A 26961-nucleotide genomic window follows, 5' to 3' on the forward strand; every position below is an offset into this window, starting at 1 on the left:
TCCATAAAGACAGTAAGTTTGAGACCTGCAAGAGGAAGTAAGGGAGCCACCTGGACGGAGGGGGAAGAGAAGGGGTTGAGAGAATAGCACCTGCTGGTGGATTCTCCCTCCCCCCAACCCCGCCGATTCTTCTTTCTTACTATGAGCAGACCCGGAATTTATGATCCCTTAGTGCTTGGTGGATCCAACAATAAAATCCAACTTGGGTTCTGATTTCTCAATGAGTATTTCCTACAAACGTTTGGGTGTTAACTGACTCCTAAAATAAACAAAGGTAAGGTCCCATGGAAAAGTGAAGGACTACGCTAGGTGAGAACTATCCAGATATACTGATTTAAGATTGGTGGGAGGTATCTGTGGTTTCCCAAATTCCGTAGGCACTTGAAATGTAGCAAAGAGTTGTATATCTCACAGCTGTGGAGGCTCTTTCTTAGAAAGGCTTAACCCCTGTCTCATGTACCTCTGTGACAGTGGCCTTTAGGACAGGTAATGAGGGCCAGAGAAATCTCCGCATCATATTTCACAGATTCTAAGATGTTCATTTTAAGTATTTACCGTATCTGGGGTGAATCTCGGAGACATCGGTTTCTTACAATCATTGTTGGCCAGTATTTATTTTCTTTGTTGTGCATCTTAATATCTCTGAAATTGAGACTTATCTTATTGGTCTTAAAGGCAATCACATTTGGTGTGCGGTTTCTGCCGTGAAGCTGAGATCTTTCCTTAGCTGTCTCCAAATATGAGAATATTTAATGATAAAACAGAAATAAGTCAATTGTCTTGGCTCATAAAGATTTCCTCATGGTTAACTAGTAATATTCTTTCCGCTTGAGATCATTTCTTTCAATCAGCTCCTCACAGAGGTGAAAGCATCATTTTCAGTGGCAGGGTTCCATGTAGTCTCCCCACCAACCACAATTATATTTGCTGCATATTAGTTTTGTTGGGCTGGAGACAGAGACAAAATGCTTCTCAGTGCCCTATAGAAGGAATTATTTTCTAAGCCGAAGGAATTATTTTCTAAGTCAAGAGGCAGTCTAACCTGTTCCATGTTCTACTTTAGGTATGTATGTATCCAAAGAATGATCCATACTGTTTCTCTCCTGTATCTTCACTGAAACAGTTTTCTCCCGAGTACCCTAAAGGCCAGGAAGACAGACACACAGTGGCATAGGGATGTGGCAATGAATAGGATGATTTGGATGGTAGGGCTGGGATTTTCAAGGAAAGGCTGCATCATGGAGGCTTCAGATGACCTCTGAAGTGGAAGACGCTGATTTTTACTTTCCTGTTTTCAACCAGAAGGATACTCTCCCTTCAAAAAACCGTGTTTAATAAACACTATACCGCAGAAATTAAACACTTTTAATATGATAATGTAATTCTGGTTGTTTTTTAGCTAGAGCAGAGAGGTCGCTGTTACGAAGTTTCTAATCACTGGAGGAGATCCACTTAAAAATGTACAAATATCTCATTTTCTTGTATTTCCCTTACATTCTTTGACTTAACTATTTTGAAATGATTTACTTATTTGGAGCTGAGTGTGGATTTTATTACATTCCGTGAATTTCACGTTCAGACAAGTTCTGCTTTGCATATGGAAACTGGTTGAGTGTAGAATGTTTGCGGCTCGATTTAAAATAGATGTATGTTGGGATGTATTGGATTCCCTGTCAGTTGCATTTTCTACTATTACCTTGTTTACCCCTGGAGGTTTAAGCCATGAAGGAAAATACTGGGCAGAAGAGGAGCTGGAAGCAAGGGAGGGTTATCCGTCCACAATCGCCAGTGGGAAAAGGGGGCTTAGCACCAGACCAAAATTGCAAATGAGAGCTCGAGAAACAGACCAAGACCAAGAACAGAACCCTCTGAGGGAGAGGGTTAGTGCAGGCTTCCCAAATGTTTAACAAGACCTCATGTGCATGGAGCCTCAGAAAGCAGAACCTTGTCTCAGCACTTGAGAGAGGCATTTTAGGGAGTGAAGAGGGAGGGTGAGCCAACTGGCAAATGTAAGTGGCCTCGGTGAATGAATCTCCATCACTTGTCAGGGCCCTTGAGGGCTGTCAGTCTGCTTCCCTGTAGTCTAAGGCTTTATCGTTAGGGCTGATTTGGTCTTTCAAAGGCTTTTTTTTTTTTTGGAAGATTATTTGCAGACATATGCAGTATATCAGACAACAGTAGAATCCCAAAAGATAAAAACAAATTATTATATACACACATTATATATATATGTGTATATATATATATATATACATATATACATACACACACATCTGTATATATGCATATACGCACATACATCTGTATATATGCATATACACACCTACACACATATACGTGCACACACACACACACACATGTGACGTCACAGAGGTAAATATCAATAGACGTACCTGTAAGAGATCAGCACGATTTTCCAAAATGTTAGACTTCTGTCTGCCTTCTTTCCTAGACATCAGATTTCCTTACTGCATCTGGAAAAGTGGAAGCCATCATGTAATGTTTACACACCATTTGATTTGCTTTTTCCTTTGTTTATGCTGCAGCTCTTAATATGACAAATGCCACAGAGAGAGGTATTTAAATCCCAATGTGTGTGCTGTGTTCTCAGTGATTGCAGTTTTGATAAAATTTGCGGTGGCCCTGTTCCCGGCATCAGTTCTATTTGCTTGATGCCACTAACAGGTTTGATTGCTGTCATGAGTACATTGTGTGTCTAAACACTGAACCAAAGAAAAAGGCATAAATCTTTGCTATCCCTGCGGGTTACCGTGGGGAAAATTAAATCTGCATGATTAGTAAGGTGCATGCTCTAAAAGAACAGTTCTACCCACTGATTTCCACTTGAGGGACTATTATGTTGTATTCCCATCTCAAAAGCTCTTGGGTGCTCTCAAGAAACACTGGTAAAGTGGCCCTTTAGTTGAAGAGTTGCCAGTGAAATTCTCTAAGGAAAGAAGAGGTTCTATAATGATCATAGCACTGAACAGATAATATGTCAAGTTAAAGAACAAGGTGGCCCTTTTTAACTGCAGGCGTGAAGGAAAAAAAATGTGACTCAAAGATTTGTCTTAAATTGTTTAAGTTGATCAAATTGTTTAATATAATGTGGATATCATATTATTTGAAATGAAAAGTTACTGTGCATACTCTAATTATGCATACTCTAATTAGAGTAAGCTTTGATTTTCACTTTTTAGGTATTAAAACGAGAGACACAAGTTCAAGCATACATACACAAAAAAGGAAAAGTTCTTTCCCTTTAATGCATTAATTCATCCAACACAGACTCATCTCACACTGTGCGAGACGGAGAAGGCCATGCCTTCACTGGCCTTAATTTCAAAATGTAACAGTTTCAAATCATGAAAAGATATAATGGAAAGCTATTAGAACTTCCACGGCAATACGGAATTCAAATAATGTTACCTTCAGTTATTTCCTTCAGAAATCAAATATATGACTTTCAAATTGTAATTAGTATATTCATCTCCAGGAATGATAAACTAGTCAAGCATGATTTTTAGAGTGAACTTCAATGTTCTGGCTGATAATATGGGCTCTAGATTCTCAAGAAAGCTGCATGGGCTCCAGAGTCTGTAGTAAACTCCGGAGTTCAGATCCTGGTTCAGATCCTGGCTCTACCACTCACCGCCTGTGTAATATCAGGAAGGTTACTTAGTCTCTTTGTGCCTCAGTTTCCCCACCTGTAAAATGAGGTCAGTAATACTCTGTACCTTATATGTTGTATTTAGATCACACAGAGCAGTCACTCAGATCCTAGTTTTCAGTGTTAGTTCTAGGACTAATGTAACTTTTGCACAATGGAAGCACTGATTTAAAAACACTTGTGGAGATAGTTACAGCTTTTTACTCTATGTGGCATATTTATCTTTGAGGTAGAAGCAATCAAATTCAATGGCAAAACAAAACAAAACAAAACCCTACATCTTTCTTTAAATAGAAGCAATTTTTATTAATTTTGGTTCCATCAGAAGAGTAATCATAGATTTTAAACCTGAAGTCATAATCCAGTCCCTCATTCTGCAGATCAGGAAACTTGAGACTAGATCATCAGTACTTTTTCCCAAGGTAGCAAGGAGCCTGGACGTCTTGGTTCCCAGGCCAGGATATCTTCCACTGCCCTGATTCTTGAGTTTTTCCTTTCTCTATGTTTATGTTTCACAGACCAGCATGCCGGAGTACCCACATGCTTCAGCATCAGACAGATCTGGGTGCTAATCCTGACTCTGCCTCTTGCTAGTTACGTGACAATTTCCTCAACCTTTGCAAGTCTATGTCCTCATTTGTGAAATGGGGGCGCCATTAGTTGGAGTGTAGAGTTCTTACAAGTAGACTAAGAGAGCATATATACCGTGTCTGCATGGTAACTCTTTGATAAATATTGGCTGTTGTTGGTATTGTTGCCTGTTGTTTACATGGTTTACATTCTACCCAGAGAATATTACTGGTTAGCCTTCTCCTATTTCACAAATAGAATGTCAACATTACCAACTGCTCCTCTTGTTTCCAAAGAACATAAATCTACCCTCAATCAGCAATGCTTTATACCTGCATGCTTGGTACTTGTTAGAGATTATAACTTTGGTTTGGCCCCACTGTGACAAGTGATAGGAGAAAGCTTCTCTAAGAAGCTGTGTCAAGACACGCCCTTACTGGCAAACTGGAAAGGGGCTGGTTACAGTCAACCTGTACAAAAAACATAGTCTACACAACAGGAAAGTCAAAGCAACCTTAGCGTGCATCTTGAGCTACTGCCTATTTTACTCACTACAGAAATAGCTGTTTGCCAAAAAATCTTGTTGAAAATATCGATCATTCCATCACTCACTGCTTCAAGGTAAATCCTAAGTGAGAAATTGCTTTAAAAATTTAGCACACGGCGGGGGGAAAATGGTCTCTCCTGAGAAACTGGCCTTTTGTTTCCCTTCTTGTAGTGAGAATGCTGTACTTTATTTTTACTTTGTTGTTTTGTCCTATCTGGCATGTATCTCAGAATCCAACTTGGAGCTAAGTCATAGTATCCATTACACTAAACCAACCAGAAGTCTCCTCTTCCCTGATAGTAATGGGGTGTTATTTCATTTAATTCACTGTCATATGATTGATCATATTCACTTCAAAACCTCTACGGTTGGAAAGGGATGGAAAAAACCCTCGTTGATGGATTAATGAAACTCCTCCTCCAAGGTAGGGGTTCTCAAACTTCAGTGCACATCAAAAGCATCTGAAAATCTTATTAAAAAGAATAGCTCTAGGGTGCATTCCCCAGAGATTCAGATCTGATAAGTCTGTGTTATGGTCTTTTAACCATTTCCCAAATGATCCTCACCAGGGTAGTCTACAACCCACACACTGAGAAACATTAACTTGAGGATTTCTACTTGGAATGTCCTTATTCCAGACGAAGCGTGAAAATTTAAGGAAGAAGTTAGCTTATCCATAATTAGGAGGGTAAGACTTAAAATGAGCTTCATATGTATTCATTTGTTGAGTGCCTATTATATTTCATGGAATGAGGCTATTCCTAAGGAAATGGAGATAAAGACATGCTTATTTCTTGAAAAGTTTTCAAATTCGGTGAGGAAAATGCGCGGACAAGCAAGTAATTACAATAATGAAAGTTTAATTATTTGCAACGATAGAAGTTTGTGCAGGATGCATACACAGGACAGGGAGATGGTCGGAGGTCAGGGAACCTCAGAGAGGGGAGGTCCAACAAGGCTTTGATCAGTGAACAGCAGCTCACGGTACACATCATATATCACAGTGAGGGGGTACGTGGGATGCAGGCTTTTCATGAGAGAACAGGCTGCCACTGAGTCAGGAAGTAAAAGCCAGACTAGGGAGTATGAGAGAGTATCTATTGGGATGCCATAAGAACAAGAACTGGCTACAATTTGATTCACAGACTAACACTGAGATTATAACCCCTGGTATCTTTTCTTAGACATGGTTTTCAAAGGTTATCTTGCTAGCCTGGGGACCTACAGTTTGGAGGTCTGTGGTCCTATTTGGGCATCTGGAACTCCAACCCCAAGGCCACAGAAACGTCCCCAAGCCACTTTAGACAACGAGGATAATACGGTGTCACTTACGCTTAAGGTTATGCCTTCTGTTTCTTTTCTCAGCTAAAATTTCTGGTGAGCTAAAATAATAATTTCAAAATTAAAAAATTCTTGTTCTTAATATACTTTACCTTCTTTTATTGCTGTCAGAGCTCAAGTATCTTCCTTTTCATGAGATTAGGTCCAAAATGTTATTTAAAAGTACTCTAAGATTTTGATAAATGTATCATGGTTACATTAGATGTTAACATTAGGGGAAGTTGGGTGAAAGGTTCCTGGAAACCCTCTATATTATCTTTGCAACTCTTCTGTAAATCTAAAATCATTTCAGAATTAAAAGCGTTAAAATGTTTTTATTGTTTTTATTTATTTTTGAGAGAGAGAGAGAGAAAATGCAAGTGGGGGAGGGGCAGAGAGAGAGAGAGAGGAAGACACAGAACCCCAAGGCAGGCTCCAGGCTCTGAGTTCAGAGCTGTCAGCACAGAGCCCAACACCAGGCTTGAACCCATGAACCATGAGATCATGACCTGAGCCGAAGTCAGACGCCTAACCAACTGAGCCACCCAGGCACCCCTAGAATTAAAACCTTTTAAAAGGGTATACCAAGAAAGGCTTCTGTCCTGGTAATTAAGTAGCTTAGCATCTCCTCCCATTAAAACCAGAATACACACTTTCTCAAAGAATGAAAAACATGAATCACGACAGACGTCCAATTTTTCATTGGCTTATGGCTAAACTTCTAATATATTTTCAGAACCGTTTTAACAAAAGTGTCCTTAATAGTTGCCCTATCTGCATCTAGGACTGAAGCAAAAACAAGTTAATTTCGTGTGGCTCTTATCTGATTGACTTTGATAAACACTCGTTGCTCAGACTCATTATTCACCATCCATATTTACAAGCTTGGAAAATGTTATTATCTCAAAGGCCACAGAAATGTTCCCAGCCCAAGCCACTTTAGAGAATCATGATGTCACAGAGCCAGGCCAGCCTTACTTTGAAGATGCAAAGGAAGGCTGTTTGTGAGGGCGCTGTGTATGTTTTCTAAAGGAGCGTGCCTTCGGATTCCTCCGGAGACGGAGCCACAGTGGATAACCCTCATGCATGCTGTGCTTCAAAGGAGACAGAAATGTAAACAGCGGCAGCACACCAGGGTCGAGTTTCTTTGCTTTAGCTACCAAGAAGTCAGAAAAGGAAAACAGGTATTTACTTAGGTTTATTGTTATTATTGTCACATGTTCTTTGAATGATTGGAAACCAAAAGAAGACTCTATTCAGAAACAGAGTACCACAGAGCCTTAACAGGATTACTTTTCAACAATCCTCTGGGCCAATTTTAAATAAAAAAGAAAACAACTAAAATACCCCCTTTTTTGCTGTTTGTGGTACTTGTCTTCTACCAGGCATCTCCAACACAACAGTTCTTGAAATATGATGCTAGACTAGGAGACGAACGGAGCCGATTTAAGAACGGACTCCATAATCTAGTATGGATTAGCATCCATGTCTTAATAAGGTCTGGAGAATGGATTTCTCCTTCTACAGAATGATTCCTCTCTTCTCAGCGAGGAATAGATTTCAGCACATGCTTTTAATACCAACACAAAGGGTACTCAACGCAGTAAGTATCTGGAACATAGCTCGTTAAGGCAGATTGAAATTTAAAAATGAAATAAGCGCTTTTTCTTCTAAGGCAGTTGGAGAAACAGCTTTCATCAGCCAGGAAGATACCATAGAGATGGAAATAGCTCTGAAAAAATAAATAAATAAAAGAGCAAGCTAGAAGACCCCGCTTCAAAATGAGCTTCCGGTACTTTCCAGCTGTGTGTTAGTTGCTATATTAACTGCTTTGTGCAAATCATTTCATTCAAAAATGAAAAAGCCCTAAAATGGTGTCCTGACATTACCAGATGGTCAGAGATGTCTTTAAGGTATTGCCGATGAAGAAAATGATAACCAATGTCATTCTACAAAGAGCAAAGAATGTGCTATTGTAGCTTCCATTGAGACTTCAGCTCTAGGTGACCAAAATCCTATGATCTTGGCTCTCCTCACTCTTGTAGTCTGAAGAATGGGAGCCATCCCAAAGTACTGCCTGTTTTTTCTTCTGGTCCATTTCTTTCTTCCACAAGATCTTGGTGACCTACATCATCATACTAAATGTGTTCATTTATGCAAGGGAATCTTGATGGCTTTCCTTCCTCCTATATAACAATACATTTCCCCTCCAAATTTCTTCTCCTATCAACTAATACAGTGAATCACGTAGGAAAAACATTTCTTGGTGTTGGATATTCACGATTTGCAATGGGATATGACCTAGCTGTGTTTTTACATAAATGCAGATAAAAACTCAAGCAAATTTATAGTCATAGAAGTAGAATATTACAAAGAGTCCTACTATTCTTCGAATTTGTGGGACTCTCTAAGTGTGTGTTAGTTTCTGTCTGGGGACCACAAACAGGTAAATTAAGAAGGTACGATAACCTCCCCCGCTCATGCTCTCTCTCTGTCAAAAATAAACAAACATTTGGGGCGCCTGGGTGGCTCAGTTGGTTAAGCGTCCGACTTCAGCTCAGGTCACAATCTCGCGGTCCGTGGGTTCGAGCCCCGCGTCGGGCTCTGGGCTGATGGCTCAGAGCCTGGAGCCTGTTTCCCATTCTGTGTCTCCCTCTCTCTCTGCCCCTCCCCTGTTCATGCTCTGTTTCTCTCTGTCTCAAAAATAAATAAACGTTAAAAAAAAAATTTAAAAAAAAATAAACATTAAAAAAAATTAAAAAAAAAGAGGGGCCCCTGGGTGGCTCAGTCGGTTGAGCGTCCAACTTCAGCTCAGGTCATGGTCTCACGGTCTGTGAGTTCAAGGCCCGCGTCAGGTTCTGTGCTGACAGCTCAGAGCCTGGAGCCTGCTTCAGATTCTGTGTCTCCCTCTGTCTCTGTCTCTCTCTGTCAAAAATAAACATTAAAAATTTTTTTTAAAAAAGAAAGTACGATAAGAAAGTTCAAAAGTGAGCAATCAACATAGGGAACTGGGGTTAGCAAGCTTGGAAAAATGAAAATATTTGAAGGATTTTTCTTTTTAGTCCAGTGGATAGAAGTAGAAACTAAATCTTGTGCGTGGTAATCATAAAGAGACTGATTTTGGTTTGATTTAGAATATATAAATGTGTATGTGTGTGTGTATATATATATATATATATATATATATATATATATATATGTATGTATGTTCATTTTAACAGAGTATTTTAAATGGGTTGCTATGGTATACTGAGTTGCCCATAATTCAAAGTATTCAAAAAAATGAAGGATATACTATTTAACTTGGATGTTGTTTATATTTCAGATTAGTCCAATTTAAGAGAAGTCCACGGTTCTCTGTTCTAAATTTTTTTTAATGTTTATTTATTCTTTGAGAGACAAAAGATGAGTGGGGGAGGGGCAGAGAGAGGGAGACACAGAATCTAAAGCAGGCTCCAGGCTCTGAGCTGTCAAGCACAGAGTCCAACGCAGGGCTCAAACTCACAGAGTACATGTTCATGACCTGAGCCGAAGTTGGTCACTTAAACAACTGAGCCACCCAGGCACCGCTGTGATTCTTTATTCTAAATGTCTTATTGAACAAGTCCCAAAAAGCAGAGAAGGGAAATGAATCACTGCCCAGGTCCCTTTTTAAGTATGCTCTTTTTTCTACAAGACACTGCTAAACTTTAGGGAGAAAAGAAAACAACAAAAGTATTCTGTGCCACTCCCTGCCTCCGCCCTGGAAAGGAGGTTGATTACACATCAGTCTGGAAGACAAGGCTGATGCATTACATATAAAGCAGTTAAATGAGAATAAAGACCATGAAGCCAAATATTTACAAATTGATAGGTGGCAAAACAGTAAGTTCCAAGGTCAAGAGGGATCATAGGCTAAGCAAGCAAGACACATGAAAAAATTAGGACTGCAGTCTGACCTTGAAATGACCAACAATCTCATATACTGAATGAGTGTACTCAAGCTTAGATAGGTTTTGCAGATTATCCTTGCATTATTTTCTCTAATTTAAAGTAATCTCGATTGTGTGTGTACATGTGTGAATACGGTGCAAGTGTATATGAATATATCAGCATATATAAATATATACATACAGAGCTGCATATCTGCTCTTGCCCACAGAAAGAAACTTTGACAGTCTCTCTATGAACATGTAATTTCCGGTAGAACTGCTAAGCCAACTCCTAGGAAAACAGCAGATCTCAGACAATCTTTCATCTCCTGAATCGGTTCTGTAGATCTACAGTGGAAGAAATGGGTACATTCTTTCGAAACGTCACACTGCTCCCAATTCCAACCCAATCAAGCAAGATGAAAGCAGTGACGACAACCACACAGTGAAAGATCACACAGGGAAATCAGCACAGTCCTCACGGTCTATGCTGAAGAACGGTCCAGTAAAAGACCACTGGAGCAAAACTGAAAGAGACTCAGAATTTACCTGCACTTGCTCTGGGACCCGAAAAAGAGTAGTGTAAGAGAGGGAAAAAAAAAAAAAGGGGGGGGGAATAAGATTCTCAAATTTTACTGAGGCCTTTGAACTTTGGTGGAAAACATTTTGGAGATAATAGCAGCCAGGGAATGAAGACACTTAATATTCCCATAGGAGTGCATGCCCATTTCAGCCACTCATAGTTACTCGGCTGGTGGAAAAAAAAAAAACAAAAAACAAAAAACGAGATTTAGAAATAAGCACAATTGTGTTGAGAAACTAGGAAAACACGCCTAGCCCAAAGGCATTCAGACACAATTTGTCAGGTCTAATCTGGCCCAAGCATGGACCTTCACTGATTTTTCCTGATTAACGTCTATGTTAGAAACAGGGGGTCACTGCTGTTCCAAGGGTCCATATGACCAGTTTTCAGTATGAAAAAACTGGTGTCTAAAACCAGGCACTGTTGGGGGTGTTGTAAAAAACGATTTTCTTTGTTTAGGTCCATCTGACAGAAAACTTCTAACTGTCCTTTTAACCATAAATGTATTAAATTCACAACTTTTTTGTGTGTGTGTGTGTGTGTGTGTGTGTGTGTGTGTGAGCCCGATGCGGGCTCAAACTCACAAACCATGAGATCATGACCTGAGCCGAAGTCAGACACTCAACCCGACGTTCCTCAATTTACAACTTTCAAGTAGACTTTGAAAAAATAAAACGGGAATGTGTCACTGGCCTGGGTGGTGGAGACAGGGAATGTTCAGTCAGGGTAAAATTGAAATAGGAAATTAAAAGTTCATTTAAATTTAGGACTGGGTATTAAGTGCAAAAAAACGAGGGCTTCTTATGATGATGCTATGTCAGAACACAGAACTTGAGGTTTGAAAACTGAAGTGGCATTTCTGGCTCTGTACCTGCAGCAAAGCCCTGAGTCTCAGATTCCTTGTCTGGAAAATGGGCTGAATTAGGTTTAACTGAATCCTATTGAATCAATTAGGTTTAATCACAGGGATATGATCTGGGTACAGGGGATAATGTATAATGTACATGAAGATATCCATAACTTGTGAAGAACTACGCAAATGTATTATCAAGATCTTATCATTAAGTATTGCTATTTTATACTTCTGAACAAATGTTGCAATTGGCTTGTCGCTAATTCAAAAGGTCTAAATTGACACAAACTTCTCAGGAAAGAAAAATGAAAGCTCCATATGAGATCTGCACCTGATACAGTATTATGTTAAACATTTTGGAACAATTAATTTGGTTGTCTTCTCTTCTAGGATTTAAAACCATTATAAATTCTCAATTCTGCATACGGATGTAGACATTTTTACATTTTTCTTTGTCGCTTGCTCCACTGGTAGTTTCCTACGCAAGATAATGGTTTGCTCCTCTCTGCTCGCTGAGCAGCCTCCTGGAGTTGGTAGGAGACAATCTCCGCTGGTGGTAGACTCTCTTCTGCAGAAACCCCCTAATCCTCTGTTTACCACAACATGAGTCTATTGCCATAGAAATGATAGTTGAGATCCCAGAGTCAACCTCACTGCCTTCACAGCAGGACCTTGTAAAAGGAGAAGCCATGCTAACAAAGGGAAAACACAATTTATCAGAATAGTAGGCAGTCTGTTGCCTTGAAAGAAAGGGTAATTGTCAACATTAAAACAAAAATGCATGAATGAGCTATGTTGTTGGGTATGCTGGAGTTTATTTTCTGTGTAGTACTGCCCGACTAAAAGTAGCAATTTGAAATTTTATGTCCTTTAATAGTTTGCTTGTAAAGGTCAGCAGTTTCCCTTGATTGCATGTTTCTTACTGAAATAAGAAACAAGCAGATTCTAATTAATCTTGTTGCACAACTGATATTTCTGTGCTCAAAGATTTTCCCTTTTCATGATGTGTTGTTTTTGTTTGTGTGTTTATTGTGTGTGTTTGTCTCGTTTCTATTAATAGAAGAAAGTGAACCTGAACAAGATACTAAAGGTATTTTTTTTCTTTCTGCACTGCTTCTTTTCCAATGTACGGTTCTATTCAATTGTTTATTTTTGCCGACCTTATAAACAAGTCTAAGTGCCGTTATTTTTTTTAGGAAATAAAATGATGTACGGGGAATACTGTCAGCATTTAACAGAGTATTATGAGATGCGATGCTTTATTTTATAATGTATTTATCGACCATTTACTTTTTATTAAGTCAACTCTGAAAATGCAAACAAAATGGCATAAATCAGCATGAGAACAGAAATCTCACACAGATTGGAAAAGGAAAAAGCTTCTCAGGGGAGTACGTGGGGGGGAGGGAGGGTGTTACAATTTTTGGAGAGATATAAAAATGTCAAGATGCCAGCTTAGGTTTTTATTGTTATTACTTCAAGGGGACAAGTATTATGCAACTGCTCCAAACCAAATCAAATCAATCAAATTTAAATTAGTTTTAATGGCACACAGACATATACCTATATTTAGTGGAATTACGTTTACAAGAAAGTAGTGGGAAATCAAATCTGTTTGGGGAAAAACCCTACTGTAGAATAACAGTTCTTCTTCCAAGAAAGCACCTTCTACCCTCATGAAGATTCAAACTTTGTGCTTTATATTTTCTGGATCAGATTCACAAGTTCTCATGCAATACAGTTTCGGCTTTAGGAATAAACCTTAGGCTAGTATTATTTGAACCAGCACCCCCTTTCTACTTCTAAACATCAGGCTTCTTACAACTAAATTTAGATAAAACCATTTCACCAGCTCCTGTGTGATTTTAATTTTTGTTTTTGCTTGCTTTCAATCTCCCTCCATCAGACATTGCTGGTTAGAACCCAGTAACCTGAAAAAAAAAATCTCTTTAAAGGACACCAGAACAAAATAAATAAAGGAAAAAAATGAGAGAAAATAAAATCCATGTGAGTTCATTGTGTCCTTTTGAGATAATTGCTCTGAAACAGAATTTATAAGGGACCTAAGTATTCCTCTGGTCATACTCCCTTAACAAGACAAAAGCAGTAATTCATCTCAAGCTGAACTGGTCATTAATTTCAGGACTTAATTTGGGTCCCCTGCCCTAGGCTTTCCATTGCACCAGTGTGCAATTTCAGACTGAATAATAGCTCTATCTCCTTATTACTAATTCAAATCACCCCTTAAAATGACAATCAGTAATAACATTTATTATGTTTCTGAAAGTGCTTTAGAAATTGGAAAGGGGGGGAGGGAGAAAGGAGGTATGGATGAGAATATAATATAGTTATGATATAAAGGACTTTGGAATCAGTGGCTGCTTCAGCCCAATTCTGAATATAGGATTCTCAACCTGCAGTTAGCGCTGTAAACTTACCCAAGAGAAATCAAAGCTCAAAACTCATGAATAAATCCCATGAGAGAAAACCCAGGGATAAATAGATTGCCCGTGTGTATTTCCCATGATGCAGGTGAACAATAATGCGTTTGCCACAGGAAAGCAAGTGTGATAGAGCTTACAGTGAATTGGAGAATGATGCATATGACTATTTACAGAAAGAAGAGTTGCATCATGTTAAAAATCCATATCAAAACAGTTGCAAACATTTTCCAAATTACTAAGTAATGTTATACCCCTTCTATTAAGTAGTCTGTTTATGTAACAAAAACATTTTAACATAGTCTTGCATGCAAAAAAAAAAAAACAAAAAAACGCAAGTTAGAGATATACAATGGACATTTTACTTGATATGAAACATATCACATTACTTTTAAAATTGATGACCTAGAATGCATTTTTGGTTTGGGGCTATCACTAAGATAATGGGAGTTTATTATTGGATTACATTTAATTTTATTATTACCAGTGTATTATTATCCATGGAGGTTAGGCTGGCATTTGTTTTTAATTACAACTGGATTTACTGTTTCCAATGTCTGATAAATATGATGGAATTTCTTTCATCCCTCCTCCACCTCTTATGCTTGGAACTGGTAACAAACACAGATGGGTATAAAAATATCAGTTTTACGGCTGATAAAGCTGAATCAAAAAATAAAACTTTCTAGTTTTTCATCCAAGAATTCGACTAACATAACTTGTTTCCTCATCCTCCTCAACCCCTCCCCACTCTTTAATATTATAGGATGGAGAAGCCCTGACCCGGGACCCTCACTGCACATTAACCCCATACCCTTCTTGTTTAGAGTAGCTGGGAGAATGATGGCCCCAAGAGGACTGAGATACTCCTAACACAGACAAGTCTTTTTCTCCAGTCTCACCAATCAGAAGAGTCATTCATTCACTTATTCACTCACTCATTCACCAAATATTTATCGAATGCCTACCATGTGCCACACAGGGCTGTCTATCAACCAGCCTGTATTACTGAGCAAAGCAAGCTCTGGCCTTGTGATGCTTACATTCCAGAGGAAGAGGCAGCCAACTAACAAACAAACAAATCGATAGTTATGACACAGTGGTAAGTGCCACGAAGAAACACAAACAAGGGTAAGGAGATGTATTGAGACACATTTTGATAAGGAGACATCTGTGACCTTCTTTGGGGGAAGGAAACTGGCAAGAACGGTGAAAGCCATCTTTCAATAATGAAAAAAAGGGGGCAAGGTCCTGTTTTATCTTTTGGCAAGAATGTAGGCATGTAGAAGAGAACAGCTTCCCTTTAATTCCTGGCCTTTTTTTTTTCCCTTCTACCGCACTAGACTTAATGTGTGTTGAGAAGCCGGTAGATCGTGACCTGACAAACGAGGGGGCACAAGCCACCCACATGGGGTTGGCAAGTAGCTCCTTCAGCATCCCGGCTCCCACTTTGAGGAAGTGAAACCCATGGGATCATTTTGATCAAAGGCATAGTTTCAACACATCCACACAAAGGAAGCAGAATCACGAGCTTTATTATTTACAAATCCCAGAAACATGGGTCTGAGGAGCATGCCCTGAGCCTAGGGAAGGGCAGATCTCTGACCCAGGTCACAGAGAAGACAGAGAGCAGGGTACCAAGCACCTATACTTATAAGGTGATTGGGGCAGAGGTCACTAACTTTTCTCAGCTTCACTTTAAGTGGTTACTTTAAAAGGTGCCCAGGGGGCACCTGGGTGGCTCAGTCAGTTAAGTGTCTGACTTCAGCTCAGGTCATGATCTCAGGTTGTGAGTTCGAGTCCCACACCGGGCTCTGTGCTGACAGCTCAGAGCCTGGAGCCTGTTTCGGATTCTGTGTGTCTCCCTCTCTCTCTGCCCCTGCCCCACTCAGCCCCTGCCTCACTCATGCTCTGTCTCTCTCTCTAAAGTAAATAAAACATTAAAAAAAATAATAATAAAAGGTGCCCAGGAAGAGCAAAATGGGAACTCAGGATGGACGTCTTAACCTCAAGTCCTTATCTAAATGTCTAGACTCTGGGTGTAGCAGGGTTATCATACTATAAAATCCTGAGACACCAACTCAGAAAAATAAAATTTTTTGGTTTTTTTTTTTTTTTTCAAAAGGTTTTTCTTTTAATCACACAATGAAACCCATGGTCAGCCAAGGGTATATTTGTCCTTTTAGAGGAGAAGACCAGTTGTTTGTCAGCACAGTCACACCTTCATGAAGTCATTGAAAATGCTAACAGTTCTCCTTTATGTACCATCCTGTGCCCACTGGACCCCCCAGAAGGTTTTGATATGGGACAGAGCAGTATATTAAGTAAATTCACTGCAAGGTCCTATTGAGCTCTCAAATGGTCATCGACTCTATTTTCTTTACCATGTCACTTTATGCTTAGCTGTGTTGTGCAATATAGATCATTAAAAGTTTTGCAATGAGCCCAAGTGATATTCCAAATAATACCAGCCAAAAGAAAAAAAAAAGCTGTAAATTAGAACAAAATAAACCCTCCCTGATTACTGCATTTGCAGGAAGAATTTATGGTTCCCAAATGAAAACTCTTGCCTCTATAAATTAAAGCAAAAAGAAGGGTCTAGATTTCATTCTTTTCCAATTTCTTATTCTCCTCTTCAGCCAGAAGGCTCTCATTCAGGTTCAAGAGTAAAGCATTATCTGCAGCGGCTGCTGGCTACACTTTTCCAGCACCTATGGGATTAAAATAATCCCACTCCCAATCTGTCAAGGATCCTCCTTTTTTTCAGATTCTGAGAGTCAATGGGACCCATAAGATGATGGGTCTCACGCTCAAAAAAATGTAAGACACACAAGTATCGCCCCAACCCCAACAAGTTATTTCAACCAAATGAAGAACGTGGATTCAGATATGTTGTGCAATCTAGGTCTCCATTATTGTTTGCAGAAAATGTTAGAAAAGGAGAGAATACTTGGGAGCGCCCTTGCTGGGATGCCAGTCTGTGTCAGTTGTCAAGACTTCACAACCTGTGAGCTAAGACCGAGCTGGGAGAAATCTCCCGTCAAGTGATCAGATGGGTCACCATGTGTCACTCTGGTATATTCGGAAGAAATGTGTATCGCCTCCTAGCTGGCTGGCCTTCTTGAGAAATTGAGAATTTCCAATGTGCACAGCCTCTGTCACTTAGTCTTGATTGACATTTCCTTCGGACTCTTGCATTCTGCAACTTTTTATTTCCTATTTCACCTTGGAGCCTTGCTTTCCCGGGATTCCCCTAGAGGTACAGACTTCACCCTCTCTTTTAAGGCAGCAATTTTAGGACGGGCTCCATAATTTGTGGGCCAGGTGCAAATGATAATCTGGGGCCCTTAATTCAAAAATCACTAGTAACTTCAAGACATGGACAGCAGAAAATCAAACCAAGCGTGGGGCCCTCTTAGCACGGTGCCCTATGAGACTACACAGGGCCACTCACACTTGAGGCCAACCCTGCGGACCATGATGGCTACTGTCACTCAATTTGCTATGGAATTTTCCAGCTGGAAACATCACCTGCTCGGGAAATTTTTCAGAGTCCCACACTTTGTTTCAATTTAGAATCGTCCCCCATTGAATTTTGATCTAAAACTGTTGTAGATATTTCCGAGGCTCTTAGGACAGATGCCTCTGCCAAATCTTCCTTCTCAGAGCCTTACTTTTCTTCAGTTTTGGGGTTTTCTAAAACTTGATGTTATTTCAATAGCAGATGAAGTGGGTATCTCATCACATGTTTTCTGGAGCTGTGGGGTAGGCTCCACAGCATTTTTTAAAAATATTATTATAAAATTTTCAACCTTACAAAAAAGTAGTTACAGTAATATAGTGAACTCCCATGTTCCCATTACCCATTGGGGAACAATGATCAACAGCCTACCATTTTTGTTTCCTTGATTCCATTACTATTTTATTGCTTCTGGTTTCTTTTAAAGCAAATCCCAGACATTAATTCAATCAACCAATACGTACATTACTATAAGGATTTTTTTCTTAAAAGATATAATGCCATGTTCATTACTCCAGTCATCCCCAATTAGCACTCATTTCTCAGTACCATTTACTACCAGGACTGTGTAATTTTTATCCAAATGTATCAAAATATCTTTCTATATCTGACCTGTTGAATTAAGAATCCAAATAAGATCCACACATTGCATCTGGGGTTATGCCTCTTGAGTCTTTTTAACTCTATGATTGTTCCCTCTTTCTTTTTTACTTCCTGATACATTTTATTTATTGAGAAAACTAAATAATTTGTTCTGCAGAACTGTCTATATTCTGGATTTGAACAAATTGCATCCCCATAGTGTTGTTTCACATGTTCCTTAACCTCAGCTTTTTATAGGTTGGTAATCAGACCACAGGACTTAACTAAAAGCGGCTCAGTTTTGTTTGGGGTGGGGGGGTGGGGATGTTGGGGGTAGATTCAGCTGTATTTTAAACATTTGGAGCATTTTTTTAACCACCTCATGCCTTGAAGATGGAGGCTTCCTTGCTTTTCCTTTCTTCTGGCTTTTGGGCCCAACATCGTATTTCTAACATGCTCTTCTAGATTCCATCTCTTAGAGTCCTCAATTTCAAAAAATAGGAAGTTGAATTAATCTGAACCTGCAAATCTAAAATTAGAATCTGCAAGGGTGGCCTGAGTGGCTCAGTTGGTTAAGCACCTGACTCTTGATTTCAGCTCAGGTCATGGTCTCATGGTTCGTGAATTTGAGCCCCACGTTGGGCTCTGCACTGCCCAGGCAGAGCCTGCTTGGGATTCTCTTTCTCTCCCTTTCTCTCTGCCCCTCCCCCCCTCAAATAAATAAGCATGTAAAATTAAAATAAATAAATAAATAAATAATAAAATTAGAATCTGCCAAAAACATCCAGTTGTCAAATCATATCTTCTCGGAACTTTCTCTTATCTAATCAGGAGGGATTCCGTCTCAGAATGGAATATTAATTACATATTCCCCTGCTCACACTTGGCCTAAAATGTTTCTTTGGGGCCCGATGTGCTCATCGCATTCTCTAAAAAGTTTGACAGATTTTGTCTGTCCTCCCACCATGACACAGTTGAAGATATAAAGCACTAATCATTTCATTACTTAATTAAATACTATTACTTTGGTCAGGCACTCTTCTGGGTACTGAACAAACAGGCTAGGTTTCTGGTTGCTGAAAACTCACAATCTACTGGGGGATGGGGGGGACGGGGAGGAGGTAGGCATTAGACAAATGAAATATAACTTCAGATAGTGGTAAGGTCTGGAAAGACAGTAAACCAGGATGATGAGAAAGTGAATGGGGGAAGGTTACACTCTATGTTGCGTGGTCGAGGAAGGCCCTTCTGAGGAAATGCCGCTCAGAGACTGGATGATACAAGGGAACTGCCACATGGAGATCTGGGGGATGAGTGCTGTCGGCCGAGGGACAGCATGGACAAGCTCCTAAGGTGGAAATAAGCCCGGAGCATCCATGGGTGGTGAGAAATGTAGGGTTAAAGCATAAATGGCTTAGAAGCCAGGGCGTATCCGTAATACAGAGGGAACACGGAAGCGTTCTACATGGAAGAACATGACTTGATTTGCATTTTTAAAAGACCACTCCAGCTTGAGCATTCCCTATAGGAGAGTCACTCATCACTTCTGTTTTCCTAACAGTTTTTGCCAGAATCCTGCGGGCTCCTGAATCCCACAATGTCACATTTGGCTCCTTTGTGACCCTGCGCTGCACAGCAACAGGCATCCCTGTCCCCACCATCACCTGGATTGAAAATGGAAATGCCGTGAGTGCCATCGCTATGGGGACTTGTCTGGGGAAGATCACTTGAGAGGAATCTCAGGATGGGCCACATATTTGTAAAGTTACCCTGATCTCTGTCATTGTTCCCACCTGCACCTCTATTTTTCAAAGCCTTCCAGTATTTTCATCCTAGCAGTCACTGCCTTAGAAATTGAACCCCACGGGTTTGCTTCTTTCCTTGTATCATGCGGAAGAGTAGAAAATCAAATTTTCCTTTATGCCTTTGTGTAAAAGAGAAATGGTAGCAATTCCTTCCCACACAGGTAAAACAATTTTCACAAAATTCACCAGCTCAAGAATTAGGTCACTCCTGGAGGGTACTTTGATGAAAAGTAATCCAGAATTAGAACCCATGACTGTCAGTTTAACCATCTTTAATTCATTTTTTCATACTGATAATAACTGACATATATTAAGTGATCACTATGTGCCAGGAGCTGTTCTAAGCACTTTACATATATTACACATAAATTTATTCATTCCACAAATATCTACTGAGCATCTCCCGGGTGCCAGGCACTATTCTGGGCATTATAGATATAGGAGCAAACAAAAGAGGTTAAGTTCCCTGCCCTCAAAGAACTGACACTATGATGGGGAAAGACAAACAAAAAATAAAACCAATATTCTATGCAGATAGTGTCAAATACTATGGAGGAAAATAAAGCAGGAAAATGAGACAGAAGTGCAACCTTAGGAGAAAGATTCCATTTTCAACAGAGTGGTCAAGGAAGCCTCATTAAGATGTAGAGAATTCAGGGGCACCTGAGTGGCTCAGTCAGTTTAAGCATCCAACTCTTGATTTCAGCTCACATTATGATCTCACGGTTCATAAGATCAAGGCTGACATCAGGCTCTGTGTTGACAGCATGGTGCCTGCTTGGGATTCCCTCTTTCCCTCTCTCTCTCTGCCCCATTCACACGCATACAAGCATGTTCTCTCTCTCCCTCTCTCCCTTTCTCTCTCTCAAAATGAATAAATTTTTCAAAAAAGATGAAGACTTTTGAGCTAAGATCTGAAGGAGGTAAGGACGAGATAACTGTAAGACAACTACAGTTATCTGTAGTAGATAACTATGGGAAGAAAACTGGGGCAAGTTTCTGAGATAAAGGTGCACGCCATACATCAAAGGAATAACAAGTTAGTATGACGAGAGGTGGATGAGAAACGAAGAAAGAGGTAAGGGGTGTGTCTAGGAATTGTGGGTCATATACGCTTTATGTAGAGTATTGAAACAATTTTGGCTTTTAATCAAGTGAGATGGGATGCCATTTTAGGTCTCTTTCTCTTATCTGCTTTCCTGCTGACTCTTGTTCCTTGTGTTTTGTTTCCTCGTGTGCCTACTTATCTTTGACTACCTGTGGCTCATTGTTTTGGGGGAAGAAAGGTCAGGGATTAATACGAGGTCTAGATAAAGGTACTTTTCTCTAGAAAGAATTTTTGTTTATTTTTGCTAAAGACCAGGGGCAACTACTTATCTTGGACCATCTTAAACTAAGTTCAAAGTTTGAAGCTCCTTGGTCATCCCAGATCATTGTAACACAGTCTTCAATTCCATGTAGGCTAGGTCGCTTGTAGTTCACATTGGTATGTCCCTGATATCCGGTTCTTTGAGATGTTAGTTTATTGTATCTCTTATTAGACTTCTTACCCTTATGGAACCTGACTTTTGATTTCTGTCTCCTCACTCTTCAAGGCCATCCAAAGGAAACAAATTTTTCTGGGTTGGAAAACTGTCAGGGAAAATAGAAGCTTCTCAGTTTGTTACATTGGTTAAAAGTATTTTTTCACGATTTTAATTTTTTTCAGCCTACTGTAGAAAGTCTTAGATGGACAAATGTCTCAGCCTAGTGCTATATGCACACATAATAGCTCGCAACGCTCTTCTGCTACTTTACTGACTCTCTCAAAGTTGGCTCCTACTTACAGCCCTGCTATCTGAACTCTGGATTTTTCCATGACTCTACAGGGAAAATTTATCCATTCTCCTCTCAGTGAACTTTTAGATTTCAGCAACTTAGCTGATATTAATTTTTCTATCAACCCAGTCACATCTCTTTGTATCTTACAGAAATTGCTGAAAATTTCTGGCCCTTTGATTATGACACCCTTCTACCTTTCTATGGATTGATTTTTCCTAATTTTAGATTTTATTTACCTTTTGGGATTCAGGTGGAAAACAGAGAGTTAGTAAACATGTGGGCTGAGATTACCATTGTAACTGTTGGCCAAGCATGACTTCCATGTAATACAACCTTATTTAGTATTTTCTCTGCCCATCAAGTGTTTTCAGTAGGGCAAGTTCTTTTCTCACTACTGTCTACCTCACACAGGCTCTGTGGTTTTTCTGGTTGCTCTTAGGTGATTTTAAATCACTAATACCATCCCAATTTAGTAATTTTAAGTGCCTAAACCTGAGTAATAACCAAAGCTTCCAAATGCAATTCACAGATGGGACCTTTCCCTCCCCCCACCCCATCCCTTTTTTTAAGATTTCCTTTTTAAGTAATCTCTCCACCCAATGTGGGGCCTGAACTCACAACTCCAAGATCAAGAGTCACATCCTCTACTGACTGAGCCAACCAGGTGCCCCACCTTCCTTTCTTTCTTAAGACTACCACATGGATGCTACCTGCCTTCCACAACAGTCCTGTGGTTAGCTTCTTCTCTCACACTCATTCATTCGCTCTTCCTCCACTTCCTAACTGCTACTTAAGACTCCTACAGCTTTGGGGTTGGAAGGAGGGAGGAGCAGTAATTGAAGAGGAAAAGTTCTAATTTAAATGACACTCTTTTAAGTTGGCTTTACACCACTGTGCCCAACAAGTATTTAAAACAATTCTTTCCATCATGGACACATTCATGATTCTTCAGAAATCAAGGGATAGTCAAGATGACCCCATGACCCATTTTCCTCAGGGCAGCAATCTCCTTCTTAGCCCCTAATCTGTTTGTTGATGGGAAGCCTTTCTGTCAGGGTCCCATCAATGCCCCCATAAGATCTTTGGGGAAGACTGAAAATGAGTCCAAACCAGATCTTCTATAAAACCTCTGTATCCACAAACTCTTGGATCCAGACCACTGAACATAGCTACCCCCTCTTTTCTCCTTCTGTTGGAGTTGTTAGGCAGCCCGGCTCTGCCCTTTCGATTTTACAGGTGGTTATCAGATACATCTTGGCTGTGTCAACAAACTGCAGGTGTGTCAGGGTCCCCAAGACCACCCTCAAGTTTGATGATTCACTAGAAGGACCCACAGAACTCAGAAAAGCCATTATCCTTATGGTTATAGTTTATTACAGTGAAAGGATACAGACTAAACTCAGTAGTAGGTAACCAGTTGTTCTCTCCCTGTGGAATCCCATGGAGAGCACCTAAATCTCCCAGCAATGATGTCAACCTGTATGGCGTCTTGTACCAAGGAAGTTCATCCAGCCTTGGGGTCTAGGGATTTTCCTGAAGGTCAGTTACATAAGCATGGAGGGCTCACACGACTGACCTTAGCTAGTCTCTAGCCCTTCCAAAGGTCAAACTGGTACAACATAGCCTAGAGTCCCTGCTGAACAAAAAGAACTATTCACCATAATTTGCACTTGAACATAAACCATCTGGCATGGCTCATGGTCTCAGATATACAAAGACACTCTTACGAGGCAGAATTTTTCCAAAGGATGAGAGGTTATCTCTTAGAAGCAAGTCAAAGGCCAGTCCTTTCTGGGTTTGAGTACAGGGTTTGAGCACCTCGAGTCCAATAAGTTAACCCTTTATTACACAGCAGGGGACATACGTCAATCCTTCAGGTGGTCCTATTGAAGACCCTCTTTCATGCTTTAAGAAGATGGGGTTCTTGGGGTGCCTGGGTGGCTCAGTCAGTTAAGCGTCCAACTTCGGCTCAGGTCATGGTCTCACAGTTCTTGAGCTGGAGCCCCACATCAAGCCCTGTGCTGATGGCTCAAAGCCTGGAGCCTGCTTCAGATTCTGTGTCTCCCCATCTCTCGGCCCCTTCCCTGCTCATGCTCTGTCTCTCAATAATAAATAAACATTAAAAAAAATTTTTTTTTTAAAAAGAAGATGGGGTACTTTTTCAAACCAGTTCCTTGGGTGGGGTGAGGATGGCTCTCACTACAGCTAAGCAACTCGAACCTTGATGAGTCATCTAGAGGGGCCTCAACCATATCCCTTTCTCACGTCCCCCAGGATAGTCTCTCTCCAACTGTTTCGTATCTTGGTTGCAGTGTGCATATGTTGTCGTATTACAAAATATTAACAGCAACATTTCAAAGTCAAAGGAGTGTTCTCATGAGGAGAAAAAAAGAAACAGAGGAAAAGAAGGCGAGGACGGGAAAGAGAAGTAGGACACTAGACATGGGGAGGGAAGAAGGGAAGAGAGAGAGGTGTGTGGGAAGCAAAGCATGTCATGTGTGAAATTCCGGTGGATGTGGTTCACTAGGAAAAAGATGCCTACCTGAACTAATTCTAAACCTACCTGAACTAATAATGTCATCCTGCAAAAAGCAGGCTCTTTAGGGCCTACAACTCATTTATTACTTTGTTTTCACTACTGTGTTTGCTGAAGGGTTGTTTTTTCTTTTCTGATGCTTGTACAAAACCACTTTTCTCATCATTTGTGTTTAAAGCCAATTTAACTTGTCTCTTCGAAATATGGTAAATGAATTAATGTCACTCTACAGACTTTCTACATGAGGTATCAGAAATAAGAATAGGTGAGGGGTTGGCAGACTAAATTGGAAATGGCTCTCTTTAGCTAATGTAATGGTAGGGAAGTCTACTTACCTCTCGGCAACAGATTTTCCCATATTTTTAATGATAGAGGTGTCAGGTGGCTGGAGAAAATGATCCCTAATAGGACATCAGAGTTAAAGTTCTCCATTTTTGTTAAGTTACAATCAAATAACTTGAGGTTCCTGTTCTTCTTTAGCTCTCTAATTAAAGTGTCATCTATAATTCAAATCTTGGGGCGCCTGGGTGGTTCCATCAGTTGAGCATCCAACTCTTGATTTCAGGAGGTCATGATCCCAGGGTTGTGGGATCGAGCCCTGCATTGGGCTCTACAGTGAGCGTGGAGCTTGCTCAAGATTCTCTCTCTCCCTCTCCCCCTCTCCCCAACTTGTGCTGCCACTCTCTAAATTAAGTAAGTAAAAGAAATTTCAAATCTTATTTGGCAGTGTTTTGTGGCTCTTCTGTGGAAGTCACTGTAGTTGTCTTAAGCCTCTCAAGGTAGTGTAAAAATATGTCCTAAGAAAGCTGGGGAACTGATGATAGGACTTTAATGATTTGTCTTCCTCTATGAAAACAGGAATAAAGAAAATGGGAAGACACATGCTTTACAAAACCTTCAGTGTTTTCAAAGGCTCATAATAGTCTAGAACTGGAAGATACATGATTAGTCTCTCTTGGAGTTCATGAGTAATAAAAAAAGAGTCTGATGGTTTGAGTTAGTTTGGGTCCTACTGAGACCCCAACTTAATCATTCAAGATGTGATTCACAGAAAGATGTGATTCACAAGATTCAAGATGTGATTCACAAAAGGCAGGAAGCAAAATAGACCCATTGCCTCTGATTCTTAAACAGGAATAAAACAAACTAATAGTGGCTTTCTTCTGGAAGAAAGCAGAAGTACATCCGTGGTTCTCATGGTCAGAGACAGGGTTGCTCTTATAGCCAAGTTTCGTTCGTGGTGATATGACCCGCGTCCAAACAGAAACCAAGACGATCTTGCTCATGCTGACACAAATCACAGGAAATGGAGGCAATCTCAGGCATTTAATGCACAAGGGGCAACCAGAAAATTCTACTGAGAACAGGAAGAGCCCACAGCCCTGGTATTATCTAGGGTGGACTGAACAAAGATGAATACAGAGCTGGGAGCTAATTGGCACAGAATAAAACAGAGTTTAAACTGTGGTTCTTCACTAACTCCAAATTCATGAACTAACTTCACTAACACACTCCTGAGAACAGTGAGTACTCTAACGGATGTGACGACTCCTTTCCCCCCCGCCTCTGTGAACACATCAATAACCTAAAAGCCTGAATGGTTAAACCAAAGAACAAGAGAAAGGCAAGCCACATGCTCTGAAGTGATCAAGAATTATTTTTTCTTCTCTTTGTACACAAATGTCATTCGTTTTTCATGGAAATCTGTAGTCTCAGATGAACCTCAGAACGAGTAGTAATATTCCTTTTGTTTTACAACATTGGAAGTAGTAGTTTCACACGGATAGAGCAGAGCTCACTTCTCTTAAAGAAAACAAACTTCTATTCCGATAACCAGACTTGATTTCAAGTTAGACTGGTAATATCTCCATTATTTTCACATTCAAGTAAAAAATGTAGAAAAATTACATGTCTCTCTTGTTTCTCCATTAAACACAGTTCTTAAAGGATTTTAAAAGCTGGATCATTTTAATTTTTTTAGAAGAATTTTATAAAAAATAAGTAGCCAAACTATCTATGTGGAAGATTGTGCTTTTGAATTCTCTTAAAGGTCAGCTCACCTTGACATGTATTTTTAAGAGGTAGTATTTTTGGTTTGAAGTACCTGAGCTTGGGAGTCTTCTCATCTTACTAGCTGTGTTAATTAAGATAATTACATGTATCAGCTAGAATATATTACATGAAACATGGCAGCAGCCAGATTGAAAGAGGCAACTACGGTGATGTCGATCAGAAACAATGTGGAAGATTTTCTCATTCTGTTACCCCCTTTTCTTTTTTTCAAATGTTGATTTATCTATTCTGAGAGAGAGAGCGTGCGCGCAGGGGAGGGAGAGCGAGAGGGGGAGAGAGAGAATCCCAAGCAGGCCTCTGCACTGTCAGCACGGAGCCTGATGCAGGGCTCGAACTCATGAATCCCTGAGATCATGACCTGAGCCGAAACCAAGAGTTGGATACTCAACCGACTGAGCCACCCAGGTGCCCCTAGCCCTCTTTCTATGACGCACATACAGACATTATTCCAACTCCCTACACATGGACCCTGCTGGGCCATACCCGATGGCTCCATGAGGCATTCTCAGCAAGCTGGAACTGTTTGTAAGACAGAGCCATTGAAGCCAGAGGCCTTCCTATGCTAAGGCCAATTCATGACGAAGTGATGAGACTATTCGTACCTGTGAACAGATTCTCTCAAAACAGCATTATTAATGTGTTAATGATACATAAAAATATTCCACAGGTCAATACTACTTTGCCACTTTCAAAAAGCTTTTACACACATCACCTCAGGTGTGAACCAAG

The 26961-nt window shown here is 40.1% G+C and overlaps 1 protein-coding gene and 1 long non-coding RNA gene across 2 annotated transcripts in view; one reads left to right on the top strand and one right to left on the bottom strand.

Moving 5' to 3' along the window:
• The window catches only part of LOC122205377, a 150285-nt gene that overhangs the window by 92258 nt on the left and 31066 nt on the right, over positions 1–26961 (bottom strand). Inside the window, exon 2 of the long non-coding RNA XR_006196023.1 lies at positions 2394–2474. This is a non-coding gene — a long non-coding RNA (uncharacterized LOC122205377). The remainder of the gene's footprint in view (positions 1–2393; positions 2475–26961) is intronic.
• Positions 1–26961, top strand: part of MUSK (muscle associated receptor tyrosine kinase) — a 91244-nt gene that overhangs the window by 28444 nt on the left and 35839 nt on the right. Inside the window, exon 6 of the mRNA XM_042913734.1 lies at positions 19559–19683. Within this exon, the coding sequence (XP_042769668.1) occupies positions 19559–19683 (125 nt within the window). The remainder of the gene's footprint in view (positions 1–19558; positions 19684–26961) is intronic.

Source organism: Panthera leo, chromosome D4 (assembly GCF_018350215.1).
Source record: "Panthera leo isolate Ple1 chromosome D4, P.leo_Ple1_pat1.1, whole genome shotgun sequence".
Lineage (NCBI taxonomy): Eukaryota > Metazoa > Chordata > Mammalia > Carnivora > Felidae > Panthera > Panthera leo.